The 20,084-nt window shown below is 43.8% G+C and overlaps 1 protein-coding gene across 1 annotated transcript; it reads right to left on the bottom strand.

Moving 5' to 3' along the window:
- Positions 1 to 7: 7 nt before the first annotated feature.
- On the bottom strand, positions 8 to 15,887 carry mntb (MAX network transcriptional repressor b). The gene is made up of 6 exons (XM_018691214.2): positions 15,164 to 15,887; positions 11,044 to 11,644; positions 10,894 to 10,935; positions 10,475 to 10,586; positions 4,523 to 4,715; positions 8 to 4,322 (listed from the first exon to the last, which is right to left on the bottom strand). The coding sequence occupies exons 1-6, from the start codon at positions 15,234 to 15,236 to the stop codon at positions 3,514 to 3,516; spliced, it is 1,830 nt and encodes a 609-aa protein (XP_018546730.1). The 5' UTR covers positions 15,237 to 15,887; the 3' UTR covers positions 8 to 3,513.
- Between the last annotated feature and the right edge of the window lie 4,197 nt (positions 15,888 to 20,084).

The following is a 20,084-nucleotide window of genomic DNA, read 5'->3' as shown; positions in this document are numbered from 1 at the left end:
TAAGATGTGTTGTAAATGTAATAAGATTTATTAAGAATCTTTATTATTTCATCAGCATAATTTTTAATCATTAATATGTTTTATCCATTATCATCATTGTTATCTTAAACAGTGGACAGTTAGATCTAAAAGGCAGCCCAAAGTGTACAGGCGATATATAACTTAAAACTTTCTCCATAGGGAAAACATGTTTTTATATTCATATATAATATCAATGTAGCATGAGGTCCAAGATCCTGCCCACGTTATACAGTATTGTACATGGTCCCAAAAATAAACATAAAAACAAAACCTTTAAACAAAAAGAAACTGAACGGCAATCTACATGCAGAACAAAACCAAAAAAGAAACAAGCATTTTAAAATTTTAAGATACATACACTCATATGCCAAAACGTGCATACGATCACAAATTTACAAAACTTTCATACATACATACAAATATTATTACAAAACTCAAATTGAATATTAGACATTATTATGTTATCGAGAAAAGAGCAACAACTTTTTTTTGTATTTTACTTTTTCCACTCCATGTCTCAGTCCAACTCACAAAATGGAAAACTTAAAAACAGAAAAAAAGAAACAAACAGTAATAACAGTAAATCTTTGTCTCTTCCATTCGCTCAGTGTGTACGTGTTTTGCCAGAGTTGTCACAGTGTTCAGGAAAACTGAGTATAGGCACACACGATAGCACCCAAACAGGCTCATACCATAAATCACCTCTGTGTAAAAAAATAGCTGGCTTGCCACCCACCCACACACACACACACACACACACACACACACATACACACACTCCAACATGCACAGGGCAAACTGTATAACCAAAGAAAACAACAGAGCCATGCTACAGGTACAGTAGGATTAACTATAGTACAGAATATAAAACATATTGAGTACACTCACATATACAGACGTAACATACAGTAACAGCAGAAGAGGCAAGGAGCAGACCCACGCGACACTGACTACATACACGTATACTGATGGGAGATTTCATGGTGTGACATGTATAGGCTGGCAGGAAGGCTGTGGAGCCTGTGAGTTGTTTGAACATACACACACATAGAAAACACACACAAAGAAAAGTGGGCGACACAACACATGTTCCACTGATTTTTCTGGACCGGAGCATATGATACTGTTTATTGGTAAACGTCACTGTCGAAAAAGTCATGTTGCTGCCAAAATATCCTTCAAAAAACTGCAGTAAAATGCAAACAGATTTTAGGCTTTAACAATTTCCAGTCTTCCAGTCTTTTTAATATTTTTGTGCTGTATTCAAAACTTTCAAGACCTTTACTTGAGAAAAATACATTTAAAAAACTTAACTCAAGGTCAACTTAGAAGCTTTTCTGGAGCTTTCATCCACATCGCACAGCCTTCTCAGCAGAACAAATTTCGATACTGTATGTATCGAAGTGTAGTTACCTTTTTTTTCCTTTTGTTTTAAAGATCAACACTGAACTTTTATCATTTTTTCCCCAGATTTAAAAAAAAAATCTGTGCAGGAAGTTTTGTGTTGTGCCCCGGGTGTTGTGTGTGTGTGTGAGAGTCACGTCAGTATGAGGTCCGGGATGAGGCAGCAGAGGGAGCTGTTGCATCAGAGTGAGGAGGAGGAAAACCTGTATATTGCCCTAAAGTGTGTTGAGGGAACATCACCCATGATAGTGACAAGAGGAAACCTGTCACTGAATGTTTTGAGAGCAGTTAGCAGTGGTTGAACGGGATGTCGACATCTATTTATGGGTTATCTTTGAAATCCACCACAAAAAAATTTCAGGTATTTGTGATAAGCTGACAACTTTCCATCTGGACTTTACACTGTTCAAACAGTCTGTAACAGGCCTCAGTTGGTTTGAAAACACGATGTTAGCTGATGAACAGTCTAAGCCAATGTAAAGCACATGCAAACACTGCTTGGAGTTTTGGAATTCTGGCTGGTTTCCTGGCCACTTACAAAGCCTCTTTGTCTCACCTCAAAGTCACCAGCAAGTACAAAGACTTCACAGGAATCAACATACTCAAATAACAAGTCTGTAATTGTATGATTTCTCACAGTGAAATCATCGTCAGGTCGTATCCACACCTCGGTAACAGCTTGAATCAAATCAGTCCGACAGTAACAGATTATATCCAAGAGCCTTTAACATTACTACTATTCTTTCAAAAGCCTGGGAGTTATACATTTAACTGGCTGCGTGAATTACTTTCTCAAACGGTTATTGAAAACATGGGAAATCCGTTAATCCTAACTTGTTTGAGTCTCTGACTGCTGAGCTCAAATTTGTGGCTGTAGGAGTTTGGTGGTTTCATACAAGGAAATGCAACATCTGTGCATTAACCAACAAGCAAAGGTCATGTAGTCTCTCGACACGACTTCTCCGTGAGGTGAGAAAAAACAGATGCTACAGCATGTTCAGCAAGTCAAGCAATCCTTGTCCTAATTTCCTGCCGTTTAAACCTGCAGCTCGTTTTCTGGAGCTGTGCCAGATCTTGGGGCACACTGTTTTGGAGTCACCCTCAAACAAGCACAGAAAACACACATAAACACAACAAGATTCTGTCTTTCTCCCTTTTTTCAGCTGCAGATTACCAACCACTGTTCATCCTTTTTCTTAAAGTATTTGCAAGGGGACTGGTCCCAGGTGAAATGGTGAGGAATCTTCATTTGGAGGAAGATGGACAAGACAGTCACCCCATGAATTTTGTTAGAGAAGGGGCAAGAAAGGAAACTCGAAGCAAAATAAATGAGCAACTTGCCTGTCCTGGACCCTCTATGTTACTGACAACAAAAAATGAAGAACTGCATTATTAAACTAAAATGCTTGAGCTCTGTTCAGCTGACTATCTGAAGTGGTCTACATCACACTTGATCAAAGCCCTGTGTGTCATTTATCAGGATCAGTGAGCCCCTCCTCCTGCTCTCAAACACATCAGTGACATTATCCCACCACAATGTCCCACATGACATTGTGATTACATGAATACAAAATGGGTACATACCGCGTCACCACGACAACAACCTAACGACAAACGACTCTCTCTCTCTGTCTCTCTCATGTGTTTTCCCTCAATGAGTGAATGAATATTTAAGGTAAATCCTTGATGCCTGAGTGTGAACTGAGCTTATTATGTTAGTGCTTCTGGTTGTAGAGGGAGGGGAGAAGGGAAGGAAGGAAAGAAGAAGGCAAGGAAGGAAGGTAAAACAGAGTTCCTGTCTTTGCAGCGGAAACCAATGTCACAGTCTTATTTTCACAAACAACGGCCTGACCCACTGACTCTGCTTTAATGTTATTGTTCACAAACTAACAGAGCTGCGATCAAAATATCTCTGGAGATATCTGTAACAAGTTGTCCAAAAAAAACAGCTGATGTTTTTTTTGGTAAATTGTCATTTGTCTGTCAGAGACTCTCTGCTATTGATTATTGATAGGAGTGTGAAAACTCATCCAGAAGTTCTTAATATTTCTCTTCTTCAGTCCATCCCATCTTTTTTTTTGGACTCTTTCACGCCAGTTTAAGGGTGCTGACAGGGAAGGTTGGGACTGTAACCATGGTGACAGGGTTGAGGACGGCAGCCTGTCCAACCAGCTGGGGATGGGGAGCCAGCACTGCTGTGGGTTTCCCTAGCGACGAGCTCCCCTGGCTCACAACGGCTGCGCTGTTCACCTGGGCTCCGTTAGTGTTAGCTTGAGGATTAGCCTGGACGTGTGGCAGGGTGTGATGGGTGAAGGTGTGAGTGATGTGGCCCACCATGGTGGGCTGGGAGACAGACACGCCCTGGGGATAAAGAGTTGGGAGGTGTGAGGGCAGGGGAGCTCCCAGGTGAGCCACCGGGTGGACAGTGATGTGTCCGATGGGTTGGGCGGCTATCGGTGGGTGAGCGGCGGTGCCGGCTGGAGCTCCCGTGATTGGCTGAGGGGTAGAGGAAGTGGGGCCAGGTGATGGGGCAATGTGTGTTAGGTGCTTGTGATTGGCTGGCAGGGCGTGATTGACAGCTTGGATGACTGATGGGTGGGAGACAGTGGCGTGAGCGATGACGGACTGGACCTGCACAGCTGGGGGCTGAATGGGATGAGCTGGCTGCGGAGGGGGTTGACCTGGGGCTGGAGCAGGGGCGATGGCTTGAGGGGGACCGGAGGGGGAGGGCGTGGTCAGGACTCCGGAGAGGGGCAGGGTGGTGTGCTGGATTGACAAGTGAGGAGTGAGGAGCGGCTGGGCCTGTAGGATGGGAGGCGTTGGTTTGGGGAGGGCTGTGGGAGCAGGAGGAGCTGGGACATCCTCGTCCATATCATGCTCAAAGTTGTCTTCTCCTTCTGTAGAACAGAGGAAGAAAGTCAGTCATCATGATACGATGCAAGAACACAGTGCATGTGCATGTCCTCTGTGTGTGTACATGAGTGTTTATGTAATTCTAAAGTCCACTGAGAGACTGAATCCCCTGCTGTAAAAAAAGCTTTATCTACATTGCACCTTTTGCGGTTAGTTCTGTATAACAGTATCATCATCCTCGTACCTGAGGCTGTGGATGTGGAGGCCTGATCGTCCTCTGGCTGGATGGTCTGTCGGAGGACTCTGTCGATCTCCATGACGTCCATGCACTGGCTCAGCTCGTTTTTCAGCTCGGCCAGCCGCTGCTGCGTGGCGATCTTCTCCCTGGCCAAACGCTCCATCTCGTGCTCGTACTCCTTCTCCTTACGCTTCAGAGTCTTCCATAGGAGACACAGACAGCAGAGTGGATGAGGATGGCTCACAGCTAACCTCTACTAGACAATCATGATTCAACTAAGAAAATGTGAGTGCTGAATAGACTGTAAGTTCTCAAACAAGGCAAACAGGAGCTGATCATAAAATTAGGAAACAGGGTGGTAGAATATACTTAAAACAACAAAAACAAGGGGAAAGAGAAATGAAGGCCTTGTTCTGTCTCCTGTAATTAAAGGCTGCTGTTAGAGAATATACCTTATGCACACTGTGAAGCTGGGACTTGTTTTAAATATGTACAGTTCAGGGAACTGGCACTTCAACAGAAAAAGGAATTAAGACCAACTTTCTTTCTCTGTGGAGTCTTGGCCATTCCCACATCTCTCCCAGCTTGCACAATCCTGAAACACAATGCTCTCCACGCTATCCCAGTTTCATACACCAGCACGAAGGCACGCATGCAAATTCGAGCATGTTCACATTGCTTGTTCTACTCAAGCTCCTCCCATTTCCTGGATATAGTGCTTGTTTTTTCGACAGAACAAGGTCAGAGTGGGAGTGAATGTCCTGCCGTCTTCTGTTCAACAATCACACTAATTTATTATCAACAACTCTGATGTCAGTCACCTATGAATGAAAGTATTAAGCCCTAGCAGAGCACAGTCATCCGCAGGGGAGTAAGCAGCATGCATGTGTGCAGTTTTGCAAATGAGGAAGAAAAACACAGCAGGAGACACAAGAAGAAAGAGAACTTAACAGAATTATTTAGAGAGAGAGAGAGAGAGAGAGAGAGAGAGAGAGAGAGAGAGAGAGAGAGAGAGAGAGAGAGAGAGAGAGAGAGAGAGACAGAGAGAGAGAGAGAGCAGCTTTCCTAGCCTCACCATGCCATCTCTGTGACCCAGTTTCTGTGTGGGTCAGCTGACGCACAAACACCAAACAGTACGACAGGCTAAGAACATTAACACAGATTACTAGGGAGGAATGAGGAAGAGGGGGGAGGTGGGGGGGGAGAGAGGAGGAATGGGGGTAATGGGTGGGTAAAGGAGGGCAGAGGATGGAGAGGTGGGAATGGAAGGGGCTATGGGATTATGTTTCAGAAGCAGAAACCAGTCAAACACTGCTACATTTTTGCTGAGCAGCTGGATAAGTTCATCACATTAGAGGAAACTAAACATCCAGCTAACCTGTTGAATGGTCACCGCAAATTCTGATCAGAAAAACCAGACCAGGCAGAAAATGGAGTTTCCTGTCCTTCTGGTGCAACCCCCGAAAATGAAAACAAAGATGGAAATACAAGACAGAACAGAGAATGAGCACATGGGGGACAAATGATCCTACTATAGGACACTCACTTCAGTGAACAAAGCCGTTTACTCTACAGGCACGTGACGATGGCCTCACACACGAGCCCACTTTCCTCAGCGCTCCCGTCCAAATTCACAGCGCTCTTTGGAACGGTTAACAAACCAGGCCTGGTGAGCTCAGCCATAACAGCTCAACATCTCTCATGTAACACCCAGCCTTCTATGTGCTTCCACACATGCAGCCTTTTCCAATAACTGCAGGGGCGGTTTATAGAGGGCCCTGGTGAAGGAGGAATTTTTGGAAATGACAGCGAATCAACTCCATTAATTTGACCGCTCAAGACTTTGCGACACCTGAAAAAATGATCCCCTGATGGTCCTAACATCTGACAACAAAGTTAAAATGATACTGGTGGTTTTATCTTAATGGTAACTTCCTGTCTTTACAAGAGAAAATCCCAGCTGATTCATGTCTGTTACTTAATAACTTCTTTTGTGTGTTATATATTTCCACACTCAGTGAACATAATGTACTTCTTCTGTAAGACTTCAAGACAAAGCATGAGACTGCTGACACACAGCCAGTGGATGCCCACAGAGGAACTACAGCTGCTTATGTATGTGTGCATGTGTACTCATGAACATCATTTCAAGGTCTTCCCATACAAACCCAGACACCATTAGTCCTGCAGCAAATCACCAAGGAAACAGCTGCCACCCATAGCCGTTTCCTTGGTAACCTCATCCACCAGGAATTGGCTGCTTGAGCAGCAGTTTGTGGGGGAAAAAAAGAAACCAAAAAAAACAAGGAGCTATCTAATTGGGTGAAGCATGGGGGTAATTACATATAAGGAGTGATGTGACTGGATGTTTGCCGGTAGGGTGCTTATGATCACTCCCAACCCCTCCCCCCCCTTCCCCTTCCCCCTCCTCTACACTTCCATCCCACACTCCCTCTCCTTTCACTCCTTTCACTCCCCCATCCATCGCTCCTTGGACACCCTTCCCCCCCTTTTTCCCCTCAATGTAAAGGAAGGATCATTTACATTACACACACACACACCTTTATACACAATCACCCCATGCAGACAAAAAGGGAAAAATGGACGGACTATAGTGTCCTGGCCACCTGCCGCCTGTTGCTATGGTTACCAAGTGTTCTGAAGGCGAAAGACAACAGGGCAACACGGGGACGAGACAAAGAGAAGAAAAGGGCGAGATAGACAGAGGTTAAAAGGCAAATATGATACAACAACTCACACTTTTATAAGCATGCACTGCTGTCCTGCTCTAGTAGTGTACCCGGTACCCATCGCCACCCCATCAACCCCCCCCCCGCCCTTTTCTCACTCTCTGCAGTCTAGAGGTGCAGAGCAGATCGGAGTGAGTGAGCTGCGGTGACGTCATCAGGCTTGCACTAGCCATGTGCTCAGATCTCACATGGCTCAGGGAGAGGGAGAGGGACTGAGGTTTACAGGTTTATATGAGGAGAGGCAGCAAGAGAGAAGGTGGGACAAAAAAGAGGGGGGCAAGTCACTCACCCACAATAAACCTACCAATTACCGTGCTGCCCCAAATATAGGAAAACATTTTTTTTTGGAAATTGAATTTGAAAAGGTGGGTGTCATCTTATACTCAAGGACTAGACAGTTATCTGTTGACAACATCAGATATTCTTTTTGAACAGAGAGAGAAACATTACAGGGTTCGACAGCATTTTATCGAATCTGAATCCAGTTCTGAATCAGCTTATCAAATCCAAATCCTTTCAAATCCCTTATCAAATCTATCTAACAGATGTCTTCTTTTAATGTGGAATGTAGACATCTGTTACTTAAAAACATTGAACTGTTTTTATTTCCACTCACTGCAGCCGAGGAAATAAAGTTCAACTATTTGGGGCAACAAAAAGATATAATCTAACTTCCTCTAATCACGTTAATGACACAACTGGAAATTTTATTTGTGATTTGGCTTTAACTCAAACTAAAGCTATGTTTCGTTGATTTGCCCTTAGGTTTTGTAAGGCAGCAGCTAAATCAGTTCATAACGTAGGAAAGAAAAACAAACAATGAAACTCCTGCTAAAAGTAGCTAGCTTAGCAGTTCTCAGTAGCTGTCATCTCATTTTATTACTCATTGAATTTCATGGGATTTATCTAGTGGTTAAGCTACCTTTAAATCACATACGTATATTTATTACATTGTAAATAAATGCATTATATTGATTTCAAAATAAATTGATGTAACGTGACTTGAAACATTAAGAAAGTAGTCTGCTGAAAATATTTTAATGTTCGGCCATCCAGCTACCGCTAGCGGAAAACACAGTGGATTTGTTGTACTTAAATGCTCATGTGACAGCAAGCAACAGGAACAAATAACCGTTTTGGTGACTTAAATGATTTCAGACGACATGTTTCCTCTAGCGTTGTCGGAGGAGTGGAGCTGTCAAAGGCTCATGGAACCCCAATACACCGCCTTCACGGAAGACCATTACCGGCCAGACTGAGTAAAAGTACAATGAGGCAGCTACAGCTCTAAAAAAAGAACTTGATGGAAGCCAACAAAGTAGCAGTAACAACCGCTGCATGGTCAGCTCTCACATCAGAGTTTTATGTCACTGTCGCCTGCCGTTACATGGACGGTGACCAGAACATTTCCAGTTCTGTGCTCTAGACTCACAGCACAGATGAGATACACTACTGAGAACATCACTGCTAGGTCTACCACAGTGGAAATTTAATTAATAACAAGTGAAAATGAGTCCAAAGGGTCTTCCTGTTTTTTTAGACAGGGACTGTGGACTGAATCATCTGTTGAGCATCCAAGAATTACCACAGTCACAGATGATGATGAGCTCAAAAAGAAATACCAAAAGATGCTAACAGCCAGAGAAAAATGATTCTGATCCCTTCTAAGAGTGTGTGAGTATATGACTGATAAACAAGCTACGCAAATGTGGAATTTATGTTTCGCCTTAATATTATTCAATGTTTCACATTACCGAGAGTAAAGGCTTCAAGAATAAAGACTCTCTCCTTGTACGAACAATGACAACTTCAGAAAGTCTTCCACTAAAACCAGATGTTGTCAGCTTTAATTTAATAAAACTCAGGTTTGGGAACTGTACAGCTCCATTAGGTTGTTTTCATGACCAGGAAATAATTCAATATTACTGACTTCAGTAGAATCATATCGTGTTTATGCCAACAGACTGCAGGACTATTTCACAAAGTTCTGGTATCCAAATGAAAGATTCCAGATTAATCTTGTAACACTGAAAAAATATCATACTGTTTTCAACATATTAACTAGTCTCTGCAGAGACAGAGACTGACAAATTCCCAGAGCCCAAAGGAGCATCTTCAGATTGCTGTGTCCAAAATCCAAAAATATTCCATTTACAGTCAGAAAAAAGCAACTAATCCTCACATTTGAGAAGCTACATCTGTGAATATTTCAGCTCAATTAATTATTAACCAGTTTTTAATTAACTTTCTGTTGACTGACTAATTGAGTATATACTGTTGGCAGTTGTTTTAGTGGCTGGTGAATGCAATAAACTGTCTTCTTCTTTTTTTTTTAAATGAAACATGTCCACCCGAAAACTTAAATTAAGCTTTGCAGTATGAATTTCCTCACCAGCAGCTTTGACTTGCCTCATATCAAACCCATCATCATCATCTCCTGTCAAAGTCTGCCTTCAGATCCCTCTGTGCTGTGCTCCCCGAAGGCTGGCCCAACATCCTAGAGCCAGCCTTGTTTTGAACAAATTCTTCCATCTCGCGGCCTAATTTAGCTGACTCCCCATTGCATATACCATTGAACTCAAAAATCACAACACTTCTCTACTCCACACAAAAAAAGAACCACTGTATCTGGCTCCAGGCTGCAATCCATTTCATCCACAGCGCAGACATCTTCCCTCATCTACTTTTGTAGACTTCTTCAGGCTATGCCTTCCCCTCCCCCACATCACCACCAGCTCCAGCGGGGCAGGTGAAGGGATATGCTACTCCTTCATCTTTTCAAGTTAGTTAGATGTTGGGATGACCACTTCCTATTCGCACTACATTACTACATAAGAGTAGTTACACAACATTTCCACTGGATAAGAATCTCACTGAAATGCAAACTAATGTTCTCAGCAAAACTCAAGTTTAAGTGTGTTAGAAAAAAATGTTATTATATTGTGTGGACTCTGGAAAACATTTATTTATTCACCGCTTTCTTGTAGGTTGATTTAAATGGCAGATGGGATATCGTGGTCCCAAGAGACTAAGCAAACAAAACAGGTATTGTGTATCAGTTACACCAAAGCCTGAGCTGTTTCCAGAGCTGAACCAATCAATTAAAGACCAGAGAAAGATGAAACACAAGAAGCTAGTGGTACCCAAGATATTGTGTTGGACCACATCGGTATATAAAGGCTTACAGTTGGCAGGGAAAGCCAGGTACCTGTATGTAACGCAAAGCGCTGCGGAGAACGCTGAGGTTGGAGGTTTTCTTCTCATCAACATTGGGGACGTTCTTCTTCAGCGTTTCAAAACACTCTTTGAGGTGCGCTCGCCTGGAGGGCCAAGAGTCAAAAGCGAGAAAGTCAATCATTTGCTTGAGAGGTTAGCCAACTTGTTTTCATTTAAAGAGAACTCATAACTCCAATTTTGCATGCTCGAGAAGGATTTCATGGTTCACTATAGGTTGAGGGATTGCCATGACCTTTGGGCTCATGAAACTCTTTCATAACACACTTGATAAAACACAAAAATGGGCGTCTATGTGGTGGTCAAGCTAACAAAAACTGGGCTGTTTTCCTTAATTCCTGGTGAGTACAGACCAACTGCAACAGTGAAGAAGTTCAGATTATTGTGACTAACCTGTTCTTCTCCAGTTTGTTATGCACCTCTCTGGTCCCCGCTCTGGAAACACACACACACACACACACAAAAAAGATCAAATACAACCATAAACACATGAACTCTCTTGTGTCAATGCTGACAAACACACACACACGTAAACAAACTGACCCTCCTGGTCTCCTCTTTCCCTCCATCCCCCTCATGTCCTCCATTGTCACTCCATTTGGCCGTGGCTGAGATGTGGGTGGAGCTTGATGGGGGACCAGTGCATGCTGAGAGCCAGAACCATTAGTGCTGATGGAGGTTGGGTACTGAATCTGAACCTGAGGCTGTGATTGGCTGGGTTTTGTGCCAATCAGCTGCTGACCAGTCTCTACTTTCATCTGGGGGGCGCACAACAGGTGACGAGAGGCCGGCTGCTGCTGTGGCTGCTGTTGTGGCTGCTGTGGAGGGGAAGAAGAGTTCTTGACTGGCGGGGAGCTGTTGAGTGTCGCCGCCGCCGCGGCAATTGGCGTTGTGAGTGGCAGGGGTGGGACAGAAGGTGTCGCGGTGACAACTGGGACCATTGGGATGACAGCAATGGGGACTTGGGGAGGTGGGAGAGGGGGGGGCGGTGGGGCGGGGGGGTGATGTGGCTGTTGACGGTGAGTGTCATCTCCCCAGGTGACGTGGTTGGCTCTGACCGGCTGAGACGACGAGGTCACAAGTTCCACCCGCCTTGACTCCGTCTCCCTGTTGATGAGCTCCTTTTCTTTGCGCTGCTCTTCCTCTGCAAGAGGCAGAAAAGAAGATGCAAAACAGGAGTGAGCAACGGAAAATAATGGATGAGACCAGAGAAGCTAGAAGGGCAGAGGGTAAGGGTGACAAACAGGAGACTGAATGCAACATTGGACAACCTGGAACTACTTCCAATGTGCCCTTCATGCTTCACAGCATATGACGACACTGATGCACAGACACACACATCCACACTGAATGTAGGGATATATATATATATATGTGTGTGTGTAATTTATCAACCAATATCCAGCAATTGGTACAAACCCTCTTCAGATAATCTTAGCTGTTTCATGTCTGTACTGTATATTTTGTCAGGGTAGATGTCACTTTGTTTGTACAGCGAACACCTGAACACAATGTGCACACAAACACACACAAAGAATGATGTCATTTGGGAATCAGACAGTGGGGAGGGGGGAAAAAATCACAGATATTGTATCTGCATCTGTTTCCTGACTGGAGAGAACTCCCCCCTGTCTGCCCTGCAATTGGACCAGTCCAGCACTGAGCATGCTTCTACCCGTGGGCTACGTCAGCGCCCGTTTGACCAACAGCGGTGGACTGTTGCCAAGGAGCCTCTCAGCTTGGTCAACCAGAGTTGGCACCATGACAACATACTATAAATGAAGCACCGTTTTACTTCAAACAAAAGCAGAAACAAGCCAGGAAATACATTTTAAAAAGGCCACACCGTAGGATAGGAATGTTCCCACGCTGTGCTCATGTTGAGTGTGCAGATGCCCACACACACACACACACACACACTCGTAATGATATGAGTGAGTAGTTACTGCACACCGTAGCAGGCAGACTCAAAGCAATGTGGAAAGCCCTCGGTTACCATGGGAACAGCAACATTAGAAACAGAAGATCCCAGGGATTCCTCAAAACGCTGCACAACGCCAACACACGGCCCAGCCATCAGCACCATTATAAAACAAAAACAGAAACACCACATGCCAACGTGCCCGGCTGCGCGTTAAGTAACAATTCTCCTCCACATGTCACTGCAAAGCCTCAGTGACGCAATTTCCGTTCACAAAGGGCAACAGTTTACCTCAGAGGAGGCCTGCACAGTCGTCATGATGATATACTCAACAAAATTATTTCACTTTCAGAATTGTATATTAGACAATTAGACACTATTAATAAATATCATCAGGTTGTAGTGTTATTCCTCAATTATTCATGCACCTCCTCTGAACGCCTGCTGAGCAGTGGAAGACAAACACACAATACAACCACCTTTTTCTGTGAGCATTGTGCTTTCTTTTAAGTAGAACAGGACAATGTCTTACAGTATCTGGATCTGAAACAACTTTGATTAACTTATCAGTCAATCGACAAAAATTAATCTGCCACAAGCTTGATGATCGGTTAATTGTTTCAGTTATTACTCACAGATTCTGCAGTGTGAGGATTACACTCTCTTCTCTATCAAGCATGATAACTGTGTGTTTTGGGGGTTTGAACTAACAAAAGCCATCTCAGGCTCTGATAGACAGTGGACATATTTCACCATTCTCCATCATTTTACAGCAGTTAATCAGGAAAATGAAGTTGCATTCCTAAAAGTATTGTTCCAGAAATGTATTTTATCCAGTTTCTGAGACAGCTGTAATTAAAAATTAATTTTATTACCAGTTTGGTCTCCAGTAACATAGGAATACCATTTATTGCTTTGGACGTCAGTTTGATTTGCATATATTTGCCACATGCAAATACATACTTTTTTGATAAATAATTTTGTCAATGACAGTAAATAGTGAAAATTCCTGCTATAACTTCCCAAAGAACAAAGTGATGCTGTTGCAACAAACAGTACAAAATCCAAAGATATTCTCAGACATGTGTGACAATGAGAAACATTAAATCCTCATATATGGGAAGGTAAAAACTGCAGATATTTGATATTTTTTCTATCAATTAACAAATCAACTTATTACTGTAGTTCTAACAGTACTGTGGTTATTGTTTCGATCAGCTCTAGTCTAGCTGTAGTTTCAATAATGCACTGGTGTCATTTAGAAGCAAAATGCCATCGCAAAACTGGACACACTATTCATTTTTTCCATTTGCTACTATGACACACACTCTCTCTCTCTCACACACACACACACACACACACACACACACAAAGGGTAAATTCCATTAAGGGGCAGAATAGCAGAAGTAGAAATAATGTCTGAAATGCTGAGAGTATACTAACATGTTGGTGTATCCCAAATTGTTTTTTCTAGCCCTTGTAGTACAATCCACACACACACACACACACACACACAATGCCCCAGATTGTCAAGTGCACGCAAACGTAAATTACATAACTTCTGCATTGAGAGAGGCTGGGTCTGGGTGGGGGTGAGCAGGGAGGTTTGCCCTACTTACCCCCCTTCCTCTCTCTCTCTGACCCGCCACTGTCAGCAGGCTGAATGGGAAGGGCGAGGACGGCGAGTGTGTACGTGCGTGTGTTTGTGTGCGCGTAGGTGTGTATCTAAGGGAGGAGGGGGCCAGTGTGCACGTGGTCGCTGTGGGCGGATCCTAGCACGCGGTAGGGTAAGTATGCGGGGGGGTGGGGGGTTGATTTGTCTGACACGTCATCAGAGGGGAGAAACACAAAAAGCAGCCCCCCTGCCTCCTTTCACCCAGTCTGTGATCATTGTATCTACCGACATCTCATCGGTTTCGAGTAAATAGGAGGCACGCAAACACATATTTTATACGCTCGCGCGCAGATAGCCTATACAAATGGGCCGGGGTGAGCGCGTGAGTGCCCGCCCCAGTGTGTGTCATAAGATAGCAGAGCGATGTCAGGGTATTATGTAAAGAGCAGCCTCTGCTCGCCACCGCCCTGCCGGTGCTCGACGGGCAAAAAAACTGGGGCAAATCGATTGTAAGGGGGCTGTTTTATAACAGATATCTGTCAAACTGTGGAGAAAATAACACTCCTCCATCACGGATTTACATAGATGAATTAATTCGGGGTGGTTAGATTTCTATACTGCAGTAAAGTGCACACTACATTTAGTTACTTTCACAACAAAGATACAAGAAATGAATAGACCACGGTTACTGTCAGGAACTACTGTCTCTACAACACACACAGACGCACACACAAACACGCGCGTACGGTGAGTCACTAGAATGTTGAAACTGTCACTCACACTCACACACACACACACACACACACTGAGAGCGCGCAAAGTAGTTCGGAAAAACAACTTTGGCCATTTCCGCATTAAGAAGGCAAATGTGTGCAATCGTCAACCACTCGGGGATTGTCGATAGTTTGCACTGACTCGAGTCTGTTTTTCTGGCATGAACCCAGGGCGATAAACAAAAACTACAAACGCTTCCGTCTCCTCATAGGCGGGTCGGTTACAAATGCAAGACCAGCCGCTGATAGTAACGGGATACGGCCCCCCTCAAAAGGCAGTTTGGGATTGAACACACATTGTTACTTGGTGTCATGTCCGGTCAGCACGATGCAGCAGTCCGCTGTGCAACTTACCACGTGTGATCTGTTGTTGCTGGGCTTGCCATTCCAGATATCTGGCCGCCTCCAAAAGTGTATCGATGCTCATTGCGCGTAAACCCTCACGGCAGGCAACCCGGTGGCCCGGGACGGAAAGAGGAAAAAGACCGAGGGGGGTAGGTAGTGTCCCGCTAGGAAGCGCCGTGTGCACGGATCACACCCGCTGGCCCGAGTTTTTCGTCCCCTGCGTTTCACCTGAAAGCAGAAGGGCAATTTCTAATCCGGTCGAACGGAAAGTAGATCCTCGCATACGTAAAAAATAGGATTGCAACAAGATGGCGATGCGAGCACGGGAATACACACAACAAGGCGAGTCGTGTTCTCGTTAAGACCCGCCCCTCCCTGATTCCTGCCCCGCCCTGTTACTACGGCCACCGACAAAACCCGGCGAACGCATAACTCCCTGCTCCTCCGCGCTGCCAGTCTCGACAGCCGTTAGCCCCGCAAAGTCACAACATTTCACTGACTCTGACGTTACACCTGTCGTGACTTGGGTTTAAAAGCTCCTGGAGCAAAACCCGCTCACGGTATAGTCGCGTTTCTCTGTAGGAACCGGGGTAAGGGAAGTCCCGTCGATGTCACACGTCCTCCGCGTTTTAGTTCCCGCAGCTGGCCCGCAGCGCATGAACACCAATCAGGCGCCAGCGGACCAATCAGCGCTCAGAACAACAAGGCATGGTGCTGGTCCACATGGGCACCCGCCCGGCCCGAGCGCGGCTCATTTGCATGGCGAGAGCGTGACTGGCCACCCTCCTGTCTCGAGATTAGAGATGTCAATCAAACAGCGAGGGGCGGGGTTTACTAATGTATGTGGGTGAGTACACTTAGGAGGAGCGGTTGACCAAAATATACTATCATTATGATTATTCAGTAGGTTGATGTATAAGGCTCAAATCCTACTTATTAATACTAAATTCAAAAGTGTTCCCTATTAAATACTAATGAGAATCAATTTTGCACCACAGGTACTGCAGTATTACAATTCAAATTGTGAATGGGCAAATGACAAGAAAGCTATTTTAATGAATTGAGCACAGAAATCCCTGATAATGTATTTTGTAAGCACATGCATAAGCACATTGACATTTAGATGAACTATTATATAACAGGCTACTGTAATAGTTCAAAAAGTTAACAATTTATTTTAACCATTATCCATTTTTATTTCCCTTTCCTTCTTGCCAGTTTACTGCATCTCTTCTCCACATTTTTTCACCTCACACCCACTGTTTCTGTGACACACATGGATTTACTGCATCACAAGTATCTTCTCCTTCTCTGTAACTACTCCTTTTTCCCATATGGTATAGTGTATTTAAGTATTGTATTCTGTAACTAATGATGGATGTGTTGTATGTTATGTAATCATAAGCAATATGTATTGCAGTGGTGGTTAATGCAATACTTCTCCCTCAGGGAGAAGATAAATCTTGTTTAAGTGCTATGATTAATGGTTTATATTACGGTAATGTAATGTGTTTGTCTATATACTGTATATACCTACACATATGTAGTGTATGCGTGGCTGCATGGTAACAGTCTTTGATTGGACACTGCCGACTCATATATATCATCAACCACATCACAGGGTCTGACGGTCTCAGCCAATCAAAACTCAAGATGATAAGAAACTAATGCAAGTGTGCGTGTGTATGTGTGTGCGTGAGGGGGTGGGAGCAATGACTGTACTGGGTGGGAGTCATCTTGCAACAGGCTGAGATACCATGACAGCATGCATGAGAGAAAATGAATGAGGCAGAAAAAAGGAGGGGGAGGGAGAGACCAGGGAAGACAGAGCTGCAGCACATGGCAAGCACATGAGCTGCATGAAAAAAAGTCTATAGGGATGTATGCATATATAGAGGAAAAAGAGGAGGAGGAGGAAGAAGAGGAGGGGTGGCTTGGCGAGATGGAGAGGGTGGGAAGGATGTGAGGCAGGGACGGGCTGACCCAGTTAGAAGTGCTGCATCACTAGTGGATTTACAGAGCAGAGACACAGAGGAAGCGATGCAAACCAGGAGATTTAAAGTGCTAAAAGATCAAATGGACAAGTATGTGGAATCACAGATGTGAGAGGCAAAAAATGAAAAAGAATACCTTAATTGTTTGGCTTTGATCCAAACTTTGTATTTGTTGTGGATATGTAACGAGGTTGTGCCTCTCAATAGGAATAATGTCATTTCCAATCAGAACTTATACCACTAACCATATCATAAACTGAGAGTGAATCCTCTCCCCAAAAGAATCAGAGTTTAAACTTACTGTCGAAGGATGTCAAGCACTGAGGAAGATGACAACATGCTGTTGATTAAAGGTGGTAAATATTATCACCACTAGGCTCTGGGTGAAAAGAGGAAAATGCCAGCTTCTTTGATATTTGCATAATATCAGATCTTAGATTCATTTTGGTGTTGTCTCCACTTACCACAACTACAACTATAGTCCCTTTAACTTATTCTAACTGTGAAGACACAAAAAATGCAAAAACGAATACACATTAACGTTTCTCCTCTGCTGCCTCCGAGATGTTCAGGTTTATTATCTTTTCCATGACATCCATGTGACTGCTACTGCTCACTTCTACAGTGTGGGGAAGCAGCTGTGAGTTTTTTTTTCCTTATAGGGACATGGGTATCTCCACACGTGTTACCACTAGAGAGCGCCAAATCCTGTAACATACCTCATCCAGTGCTGCTCCAGACCTCTCCCCGTCATCCACCTCAGCCTTTGTGGGGATTAGAACGCCGGTCACGTTAACTATAGTGGGACACACGTAAGCTATACTGGGATGACACACAAACCTATATATGAACACAGACGGTGCAGCTGTCTTCAGTCTGCACTTGAAACCACTAGTATCATGCAGGTATGTGAATAAAGAAAAGCCTGCCTGCTGTATGAAATGATTCAATCCTCTGTGAGAGAGTCAATACTGCTGCAGCTCTGTTGTTTACATTGACCTTGAAACCTCTCAACACGTCATCATCATGTTAGCATATCTAAATCACTGCTGATTTATACAGCACCTCTCCCTTTCTCTTTGCTATTAATCTGTATTAAGTTTTGTCAGAGAAAGAGAGAGAATTGTTTGACCATGGCACAGTGTGAATGAGAAAGTGTGTGTTTTATACCCCGTTTTGATGTCTTTAGTTTGCATGAGAGGAAAAGTGTGCACAAGGCAGAGAGTGGTGGCAGGCGGATGTAGGCCAATGTTTCTACTCCAGTTCCTCTGCTGAGAAGCAGGAGTTTCAGACCAAGACAGGTTTATTATCCTTTCATTAAGTCCCATGAAGCTACCTCTCACTCCTCTTTTCACGTGTCTCACTCACCCGTTCCCTTTTTACCACATGAATCTTGTGCTGTAGCCACTTTTACCCGCTTGACTTCTGCATTTGTCCTTGCACTTTACTCCACCACTCCCTATTTCTCCACCCTCGCAGACCTGGAGGAGCAGGGCAAGGTGTGGTGCGTGCACACTTGCCGTTCTGGCAACTGTTGCCAGGATACCGGCGGAGCACAGAGAAAAGAGTAATTGCTGTGTGTGTGGGTGAGTGAGCAGGTGTGTGTGTGTGTGTGTGCGAGCACAGAAGTAGGCTGGGGTACCGTACATAATTGATAAGGGGGCCTGAACTGTCCCTGCTGCCACCTCCTGTCTTTGCCTCTCCAGTCTGAGCTTGTAGTGTACATAACTTGGCTGTACCTGGGGAATTAACGTCAAAACTTATTATACTGTTCTCTCCACATCACACTAAACAACTAACACACATCATCATCATCATATGATTAACATTAACACTAGGTCAGGACTGATCTGTTCCTCCTCTGTCTGCATCAGCAACAGTGAACAATGTGACCCATGCTCAGATGGAAGTTGCCCAAAGATACTGAGACACCAGAGTGTAGCACCACAGCCAGATAGTTATGCATAAATAATATTTTCTGCTCTCTAGAGCAGCAGCTTTCAAGTTTTTGTCTAGTGACCCATTTCTTTCAAAACACTTTACTTGAACTTATCAGGCCCAGATTAAAAAAACCCAAAACAAAATTAACACTTTGTGGGTCAGTCTTGTCATTGGTCTCAATTGCGTTAATGTACAGACTTTCAAGTTTATGATTTCAAGGTACTGAAAACATCAGTGGCCATAAACAGGGTGGTGATCTGGATTTACTATAAGAAGCATTTTAGATGTATAAATTGAACACATTAAAATCACATGGATCCAAGTTTGTCCTTGATTCTTTATTGTGGTTCTGGAGGTTTTATTTTTTTAATTTGACCACAAGATGGTGCCATAATGAGAAAAGCAAAGGAGAATGACAGATGATGACCTGATAACTGAATAATACAATAATATCATGCTTTGGGTTATGTTTGAGCATGCAGTTTTCTGCTTATTATTCCTGTTTGGCTCCTGATGAAGGCATAGGCATTATGAACTTTATGTGGCTTGAATGAAGAAGAAAAGCTCAAGTCTGTTTGCAGTTCTCTTTCAAATTACCACACTGTACTTTCACTGTACTGCCAAAATCTAGTATCAACCGTCACAGCACAAGTTTTACATAGACACTGATTAAATGGTTGAGAATACACTCACAGCTAAAAGTATAAAAACCTGCACTAGCCTTGCTTCTTAAATTAGTTTCAACAAATGTTAGAAAGTGCACAACTACCTAGCAAATGTTATCGCAGTAGCATTTAAATGCTAAAATTGAGTTTCAACATATATTAAGAGTCAAGTGGCTCCCTTATTTTAGCATAAGAATTTCTAGTGGGTAATATGGGTATTCAGAGAAAGACAAAGTGCTGCACCAGTCAGCCATGCCACTTCACAGCTGCCTTTGCAAACATGGAAACATTTAATGTATTTAATGTGGCATAGACTGGAGGGTGTAATGC

Source organism: Lates calcarifer, linkage group LG20 (genome assembly GCF_001640805.2).
Source record: "Lates calcarifer isolate ASB-BC8 linkage group LG20, TLL_Latcal_v3, whole genome shotgun sequence".
In the NCBI taxonomy this organism is placed as follows: Eukaryota; Metazoa; Chordata; class Actinopteri; family Centropomidae; genus Lates; species Lates calcarifer.
This window is presented reverse-complemented; position numbering and strand designations above follow the sequence as displayed.